Source organism: Martes martes, assembly GCF_963455335.1.
Source record: "Martes martes genome assembly, chromosome: 17".
Classification (NCBI taxonomy): Eukaryota; Metazoa; Chordata; class Mammalia; order Carnivora; family Mustelidae; genus Martes; species Martes martes.
Window position 1 is genome coordinate 51,781,432 of NC_137905.1, and position 8,983 is coordinate 51,790,414.

At 57.3% G+C, this 8,983-nt stretch overlaps 1 protein-coding gene across 1 annotated transcript; it reads right to left on the bottom strand.

Annotated features, from left to right (window-relative positions):
- Nucleotides 1-3,493: 3,493 nt before the first annotated feature.
- On the bottom strand, nt 3,494-7,399 carry RRAS (RAS related). Its single transcript, XM_080829559.1, has 6 exons — nt 7,223-7,399; nt 5,212-5,299; nt 5,013-5,115; nt 4,820-4,928; nt 3,923-4,041; nt 3,494-3,849 (listed from the first exon to the last, which is right to left on the bottom strand). The coding sequence occupies exons 1-6, from the start codon at nt 7,373-7,375 to the stop codon at nt 3,765-3,767; spliced, it is 657 nt and encodes a 218-aa protein (XP_080685685.1). The 5' UTR covers nt 7,376-7,399; the 3' UTR covers nt 3,494-3,764.
- Nucleotides 7,400-8,983: the final 1,584 nt, after the last annotated feature.

Here is an 8,983-nt window from a genome sequence, read left to right on the forward strand (position 1 = left end):
AAATACTCATTTGAGAGCGAGCGAGCAAGAGAGGGGGGTGAGGGGCAGAGGGAGAAGCAGACTCCAGAGCAGGGAACCCGATGCAGGACTCGATCCCAGGACTCGAGGATCGTGACTCTAGCTGAAGGCAGAGGCTCAACCGCTCAACTGACAGCCACCCCGGTGCCTCGAGGCGGCTCCTTTTTAAGGTGTGTGGATCCACTGCGGGCTGGAGGCTGCATTTCTGTGCCGTGGGGACCTCGCCATGGGCACCTTGAGTGTCCCCACAACATGGCAGCTGGCTTCCCCCAGAGCAGGGCATCCCAGAGAGAGAGCAGGAAAGAAGCCAGCAGAGTTTTCTGTCCTAACACAGCATTGGCTCCTGCATACTGCTCATGGACGGGGGGGTCCTTGAACCCAGTACCCACTTGAAGGGGGTTTCAGCTGTGCTTTGAGAAGGGAAAAGCGTAGGTACTTTTGGATGTGTTTTCAGACCAGTGTAGGCTGTGGCAGGTGTCGGGAGTTGACCAGCTTTTTTCTTGGCTGCCTAGTGTGTGGATCTCTTGGATTCTTGAACCCCGGAACTGCAGGGTCACGAGCAGGCCGGCAGTTGAGATGTGGATGGATTCCTGTGTTCTGGAGACTTGCTGCTCGAAGTGTGATTGGCCGCCCTTGGGAGTTCTGTCCATCCGTCCCCACCCTCAGTAGCCCCCCACCCCCTGCAAGAGCTTGTAGAAATGTAGACTCTGGGGCTGATTCTCAGATCAGCTGAGTCAGAACCCACTTTTCAGTAATATCCCGGGAGGATTCTAATACTCAAGTTTGAGGAGCAGCGTTCTAGAATAAGAGTTAACAATCTGGAGGTCAGCTGGAACCCAGCGTGGAGCAGTGAGTAAGCCGTTGGCATTTGAGAGCCGGGACCATTGTCAAGAAGGGACTCTAGGTATTGTAGAACTCTGGCTTCAGCACCAATGATGGCTGGTCAGTGGGTACTGACCCGGTGTAAGATTTAAGGGTAGACCATCTGTGTTCTAGATAGATTCCCTTCTTGGTGAAATTGAGAAGGAGCCCTGAGTGTTCTATGACCTTGGATATTGTCTAGACTATCACCAAGGTGAATGACTCCAGAGCCCTGGTTTTACAGTAACATTTAAGGGTCTTAATGGGAGAGTCAGTGATGGACCATGGTCTTTTTAGAATTAATGGGGTTGGGAGAGGTGAGGATGGACCTTGGTGTCCTTGAACCATGGCCTGTAGCACAAGGCTCTGGGCTAGTACCTCCGATTGGAGCCAAAATTTCCACGATCAGCGTTGCCTTGGATCAGAGCTCTGCTATCAAAAGTGGGTGGGTCGTTCAGAAGGCAGACAGCAGGGCCCTATCATCCCCTTGGTGGCAGGATAACCTTGTGGTTGGATTTTGGAATCCGGCTGCCCAGACTCGAATCTCAGCTCCAGCACTAACCAGGTGAGTTGGATACCGGCCTGTTTCCCCAGCTTTGTCATTTGTAGAATGGGCTTTTGTCAAGGTGAAGGAAACCCAAATGTTTGAAGCACTTAGTGCCCATTAAACTGTAACAAGAGGCCCCAAGAGGTTTGTTGGAGGTCCAAGAGATGGCAGCAGGGGGAGAGGGTGGCAAAGATGTTTGAAGAGGGACATCAGAACCATGAGAGGCTTTGAATCATGGGCAGGGCCTGCCGGAGCATTGGGGAGGACAGGAACGGGAGAGGCACGCGCACACCTAGGGAGATGCCAACTAGGGCCACACCAGCCTCTTCACTGCTCCCTGAGGAGCTCGGGATAGCTGGCGCTCGCGAGCCATCCAGAAATGGCCTGCCAGTTGTGTGGGTTTGTATGTGTGCCTTTTTCTGGGGGTGAGCAGTAGCTTCCGTCACCTCTGCAAAGCTCATTGTCGTCTTTAAAGAAGCAGGGTGTCCCAGGCAAGAACTTGGCACCGATGGACGGTGCAAAAAAAGACTAAGGCCCTCTGCCAAGGTGGCGGTGATGGGGGGGGGGTGTGGCCGGGGAGGGAGACCTTGGCATAGGACTCCCCTGACTCCCCAGAGTGCCTCACCTCTCTGGCTGGGGTTAGGGGGAGAGGTCAGAGCTCATCTGGAAAGTGATAGAACCCGTTCCCCCACCCCCATCCCTGTTCTGCAGGGGTTGGGCCCCTGGCAAGCAGAGGTCCTGGGGCTAGAGGGAGTGAACGTGCAACACAATACGTGGGAGCCACGCTTATTCCCAGGGCGGAAGGTTGAACACAGGCCAAGGATTCTGTGATAATGAAACCCGGAAGGGGATATTGAGCTAATCATTGTTCTGATCTGGAGTACAGAGGGACATTCATGGTTCTGGGGCAGGAGGAGAACAGTGGGGCCTCCGTCGCTGATACAGAGCACTTAGTATACTCCAAACGCTGTTCGTCTTCTCGGTCCAGATGGGTTCCTAAAGGCCTCCCGGAAGTAGTTCTGTGATCTCCCCTGTTCGACAGCTGAGAAGTCAGAGGGGCTGCCCAGGCCATCCTCTACCCTTGAACCAGGAAGTGGGTTCTGGGGTGGGTGTGAGGGTTGCTGTTTGGAACCAAGGATCCAGGGATTGTGTCCAAGCATGGCAGACGTGGGGGTAGGAGGAGTAGATCGTGGATTGGTGACAGTTACGAGTGGCGATCAAAGTTCCAAGGCATGGGGACTAAGGGTGAGGTTTCTGGCCTGCAGTGTTGACTCGGTGTTGGAGTTTAGGGACACGTGTCACACTTGGGAGGTGGGTGAGGGGTGGTCTCCCTGTGGTACCAGCCTTCCAGGTTAGCAAATAGACTGTAGAATTAGGGGTCCTGGGTGGAATTTGGAGGAATCCAAGGGTTCCCAGACAAGCTCGTTAGCAACTTTGGGGGAGGCCTGAAGATGACCCACACTTAAGCCCTTTCCAGGAGAGAGGCTCAGATGGAATGTGTGTCTACACCGGCCACAAGTTGGATTAAGGGTATGGACTCAGATGTCAGCCCAATTGGGGACTTTCTGGAAATGAGAACTTGCCAGCCAGCTGCTTGGACACCATTCTGCCCACCTGTCCCTGCTCCCTCCTGTAGCCAAAAGGTCTTTCTCAATATATATTGGAGGTGGGAGGGGACAGGCAGGGATTAGAGCAGAGGCCAGTTTCCAAGATCCTGGAGCCTTCTGGGACACCACTACCCAGTAAATTTATATAGCCACGTGTAGTTTCTGGCTAGCTTACCGAACAGTGCAGTTCTAGAACTTTCCAGGAAAGAAAAAAAAATTTTTTTTGAGATGTTAATCCCCATCCCAGCAAAATGCCCACCCAAACACCAAAGGGCAGAATGGCCTTCACTGAAGGCGATGCAGAGGTCCAGCCACCTGGCTTGCCTTGGCTCGTTCTCTGTCCCCGCCCCCCACTAGCCAAGCAAAGGGTTCTAGATCCGATGGTGGTAGGTGGAGTGAGACTTTCACCTTTGTGCGCCATGAGTTCACTCACCACCCCTTTTCCCTTTCCAAAAAGCACTTTCCGACATTGGCAGTGAAGTTTATTTCCCTGGGGGTGGAGAGGGGAGTTATATACAGCAGTGACCCGGATGCCCGGGAGCCCCTCACCCCAACAAGGGGCTTGGGTGGGGAAGGGAGGCATTGGCAGAAGGCACACAGTGGCGATGTCCCGGAGGAGGCCAGGAATTCCGGGTGAGGGTGTAGTGTATCCTGGGAAACCCAGATGGGGAAACAGGCTCGGTGAAGGCAGCTGGTCCCAAGTGTTGGTCGCTCCTCTCACACCCCTGGGGCTACAGAAGGACGCAGGGACAGCCTCCATCTTTCTTCCTGGGGGCGCTGGGTGGGCTGGGCGGGAGCTCTTGTTCCTGGTACTTCCTGTGGGAAGAAGCTGGTGAGTCTGGGTCGCAGGGACTGGGGACAGGGACAACAGGAAAGGCGCTCTGCTCACCGGACAGCCCGCACCAGCTGCTCGAAGGCTTCGTCCACATTGAGGCGCAGCTTGGCGGAGGCCTCGAAGTAGGCCACGTGGTGGGAGGCACCAAAGGCAGAGGCTTCAGATCGGGGGACCTGGGAGGGGGACAGCAGGAGGAGTCAGGTGTCTGCACTCAGGGTGGGGCCCAACTGTGGGAGGGAGGCAGAAAGACACACTACATGCTCTAAGGGGGCCCCAGAGTGTGGGGGTCAAGGGAAGAGGAAAAGTTTCAAGGAGATCATGGGGAACGTGCTGAGAGGGCTCGGGTCCATTAAGTAAGGAGTCCGGGAAGGCTCCATAGACGTTTGCCCTTCTGAACATCAGGTGACAGAGTTCCTCCTGCGGAGAAGTCAGGGTGTCCCCTGCAGAGGCCGAGCAAAGCTCGGAAGCCTGGAAACCCCCCAAGGCTTAATCGGAAAGTTGAGTTCGGTGTGGAAATCACAGTCTCTGTGTGTAGGAAGTGGTGAGAGCAGAGAAAGGAAGGGACAAGACATGGTGGGAATCAACTGCCAAGTCCAAGAGTTGGAGTTCTCTCTGGGGGGAGCAGGGGGTGCCAAGGGAGGGCTATGAGCAGGGAAGGGGCAGGGGCAGTGGGGGGCCTGGAGGGAGGCTGACTGAGGTGGGGACGGAGCAGAGTTGGGGCAGGTCGACCTGGGGGTCGGTGCAGGTGCCCTTGGTCCCATCCAGAAGTCTTCTGGGAAGTCTTACGTGCAACACTGGGAATGCAGAAGGTCCAATTTGGGGGCAACTCATGTAGTGATGTGTGTGACACCAGAGGGAGTGGGATCAGGGGAGCCAGAGGAGGATGCCCAAAGGAGCCTCCCCGGGTGAGATGGGGGACGGGGGTTGGAGGCGGTGGGGAGTGTCCCAGACCTGGCGCTGTGTCTCCAGATCTGCCTTGTTCCCAACCAACACGATGGGGAAATCGTCTCGGTCCTTGACTCGGAGGATCTGCGTGAAAAGCTTGCCCACCTCGTTGAAACTGCAGATGAAGCCAGAGGCGTGAGGTCTGGCCAGCTGCTGGGCCCCCGGCCCGCCTTGCTCCGCCACCCGCAACTCCCCTCACCTCTGCCGGTCGTTAATGGCAAACACCAGCAGGAAGCCGTGTCCGGCGCGCATGTACTGCTCCCGCATGGCACCAAACTCCTCCTGGCCCGCTGTGTCCAGGACTGCAGACAGAGGGAGAGGGGCCGCCGTGGAGATGAGGCTCCCGGGAGACCTCAGCCCCACCACCAGCCCCCCGACCCACTCCCCGCCGCCCTCACTGTCCAGCCGGGCTGGAACACCATCCACAGCGCAGATCTTCGTATAGGAGTCTTCGATGGTTGGGTCATAGTCAGACACAAAGTAGGACTGGGGGGACAGGGAGAAGACATCATTACTCCGGTTCCTGCAGTACCCCAGGAGAGATGACTTAACCCTATCGCTGGGTTCTGCCTCCCCCGCCCCTTCTTGTTGGATCCCTGCTCCCCTCTCTGTGGGTCTCTGTCCCTTCCTCCCACCCTACCTAGTCTCCTTTCTCCGAGTCTCTCCCGGTCCTCTCTCTCTGGTATAAAGTACATCTCCCACATGGTGATTACGTCCTGGCTGTGCGGTATTGATCAAATCACTTCCCCTCTCTGAACCTCATTTGGAAAATAAGGATAAAAATAAGACTACACTTAATCCAGCATTTGTGAGATTCGGGGGAAATCCCTGCTAAGCATTTCACGTATGGCTTGGATCTAGTAGGTGCTCAGTTATTGGGAGCTATTATTGCCCAGAATGTCTGCCTGTTTCTATCTCTCCCTCCTCCTCCTCTTCCCTCTTTTTTTTCTCCTTCTTCCTCCTCCTCCCTCTCCCCCTCCTTCTCAGGCAGCTTCTAGTGTCTCCTCCCAGGGGAAGGTCCCAGTTCCAATCCAGCAGCGGAGAAGCTGCCCCGCCCGGAGGCTGGGCCCCTCCCTTCCTGCCTGGGTCAGGCCAGTCTCCAGCCAGGCCTTTGGCCAGCTTTGGGTCCGCCCCTGGGTGCAAGGGGCTGGGGCCTTCTTCTATATAGGCAGGGGCTCCCATGCAGGGCCTGGCTGGGGTCTCTTGAGGAGTCTGAGGTCCAGGACCCTCTGCAGTAGCATCTCAGAAAGGAGACACCTTTCTAAGGTTTCTCTAAGGTGGGAGGGTTTCCCTTGGGAATGGGCTGGAGGTTTCCTGGGCAGTGGTGGGTTTTCAGGAGAGAGGGGGTGATCTGGTAGCTGGGGGTCTGGTAGCTGCCTCCTGTCTGTTAGGGGAGGGGTGCTTGGTGAGGGCTTGGCCTGAAGGGCGGGTGCAGGGACCATGCCATGGGGGGATTACGAGTGTGTCCTCAGAACACATCTGGAGAAGTCTGGGATGAGAGCTGGGGAGAGCCCCAAGGTGCAAATACATTTGGGAGGTTTGTCACAGAATACAGGTACACGTCTAGAGAATCTGAGACATCCCAAAATGCATTTACAGGGTCAGAGAAACTCCTAAGAAGTGAGTCTCTCTGGGGGTGTCAAAAATCTGGAGGTTTCTTCAAGGAGGTGATTTGGGGGCTAGCCAAGGTTTCTGAGAGATGCTCAAGGAGTTAGAGTGGAAGAAAACTCAACATGGAGGAATGGGTGGTTTTCCCTGGGGGAGGGTGGAGGTCTGGGTCTGGAGGGGTGGGGGATCCCCAGAACAGGACGTGTAGTCTTAAGAATTCTCTGGAATGGCCCAGGGGCAGGATCTTTCTGAAATCTCTTGGGTCTGAGGGTGCCTCTTCTCAGGACAAGATGGTACCGGATGGGCCCCAGGCAAAGTCTGGGCACAATTTCTAGATTCTGGGGGAGCTTAGTAGCTAGAGGAAGGTAATCTCCCAGTTAGGCTTTGGGTGGCTCAGACGGGAAGCTGGGACCTGGGATCTGGGGGAGATGGAGCTCAGGGTAGGGGGAAGTGACACCCAGGGGTGGGGGCCTATGGGAATGCTTAGGGTCTATATGGGGTGAGTTTTGGATTTAGGATGCTCCCAGGTGCTCAGGGTCAAGTCATCAGGGAAGCGGGGTCTTGGGTGTTGGAAGGAGGGATGAGGGGGAGTCTCAGGATGTGAGTATAAGCCCCTTGTGTAGAGGGTGGAGGCCCTGGAGCTGGGGGGCTCAGGGTCACCATCTGAGGGGATTTTTTAAGATTAGAAGGTCTCATAGGAGGGTCTCAGTGATGGATCGAGGGGAAATCGGGGTGTCAGGGATCTCCCAAAGGGCTCAGTTCTAGGTCCCGGGGGCACCCCCCCGGGTGAGGGCCCACTACCTGGATGAACTGGATGGTCAGCGCGCTCTTGCCCACGCCGCCGCCGCCCACGACCACCAGCTTGTGTGTCTCGCTGGGTGGGGGGTCCCCGGGCCCCGGCCCCCCGCCCCGGGGCCGCCCCCGCCCTGTCCCGGACGCCGCCCCGCTGCTCATGTCGCCACCGCTGCTGCCGCCGCCGCTACCGCCTTGGGGGGAGCCGGGCGGGGCCTAGGGGCGGGCCCCGCTAATAAGGCTACTGCATAATCATGAGCTCCGGAGAGAAGGACTGGAGCCTCGGGACACTTAGGAGGTAAGGCCAGGGAAAAGGAGGAGCTATGCTAATAAGGGAGGGGGAAAAGGCTTTCCTTGTGAAGGGGAATTCCGAATGGGGCGGGGATATGCTAACGTTAGGGCTAAACTCACACGGAGCAGCGCCACGCGCTCTCTGCGGGCGGGCCGTCTATGGGCGGGGCTATGCTAATACGAGCCCTCACACTTTCGGCGGACGGGTCGGGAAAATCATTCGGGGAGGTGCTATGCAAATGAGGATCCCGGAGGCATCGCTTTTCAGGGCACCGTCCCCGAGGCCTCGCTTTTAGTAGGCGGGGCTCGTCGGCTCGCGCGCGGCCGTATATAGGCGCGCTCGAAGGAAGGAGCCGGTCTTGAAGGGAAGCTCCACCTCCGTCCTGGGATCCTAGCCAAACTTCCGACCCGGGCGTCTAAGCTGGACGCCGGAGTCTCCGCCCGCTAAGGGACCCAGGCTTCCGGTTCCCGGAGTCCCAGCCAAGCGGAAGACAGACTGGGAGGGGAGATGGGGCCCTGGAGGGGGACAGCGGGGTAACGGGACAGGGAGGGGCCGTGAGATCACTGCATTCCTAATCCCTGAGCCAGCTCTCCCAAACTGGGGTGGCTGGGTCATTGAAGGGCCTAGGGCCAGGATTTCTGAGTCCTGAAGGAGGAAGATGAGGGCCCAGACTCCGGGGTCTCTCGGGGAGAATGAGACTGGAGTTCTGGACTCCTGGGTCCTGGGGAGAAGGGGATCAGGGAGTCTTTACTACTAGGTTCCGCAAAGGAGAGAGCTGGGGGCGTGGACTCTTGGGTCCAGGGGTTGGTGGGGCCGGGTATTCAGATATCTGGATCTGAGGGAATCCGGATTGGGAACCCGAATACCTGTGTCTGTGTGAAGTACGAGTTTGAGACCAGGAATGGAAGGACGGAGGAAGGATAGGCATGAGGACCCGACTTCTGGTTGTGAGGAAGGAGAGGTCGAACTCCCCAGTCCCAGGAAGGAGGAAAATGGGAGTCCGGACTCCTGATGAGTGAGAGGAAATCGGAATTTGGACTTTTCCATCTTGAATGAGGAGGAGGTTGTAGGGTCGGGCTCCTCGGCTCTAAATTTAGAGGGGACTTAGGAGACCGGGATATTCTGGGATCCCCAGAAGGTGGGCGGTGCAACTCCCAGCCAGCACCGCTTTTTTTCTACCGTCCACTTTTCGGAACTACAATTCCCTTGCAGCAACCCGGCTCAGGGCTCCACGTCACTTCCTGTTCCGCAGCTCTTTCCGCGCGCGCGCAGGGCACCGTGGGGCCTTGTCGCGGGCTACCGCAACCCCGCCCCCTTCACCTCTCACTTCCTTGCTGTCCCCGCGCGACGGGGGCGACGCGCGGACTACGCCTCCCGGCGTCCGTCGCGCGCGCCCCTGCCTGTGTGCCCCATTGACTTCTGGGAAACTGAGTCCGGAGTCTTCCCACCAGCCTTCACGGCACCGTGCTCGGTACTTG

Coding starts and splice junctions, on each gene's coding strand:
- RRAS (XM_080829559.1), bottom strand. CDS start 7,375: ATGAGCAGCGGGGCGGCGTCCGGGACAGGGCGGGGGCGGCCCCGGGGC. Junction 5,300..7,222: donor TGACCATCCAGTTCATCCAG/GTAGTGGGCCCT, acceptor CTGTCCCCCCAG/TCCTACTTTGTGTCTGACTA. Junction 5,116..5,211: donor TGTTCCAGCCCGGCTGGACA/GTGAGGGCGGCG, acceptor CTCTGTCTGCAG/TCCTGGACACAGCGGGCCAG.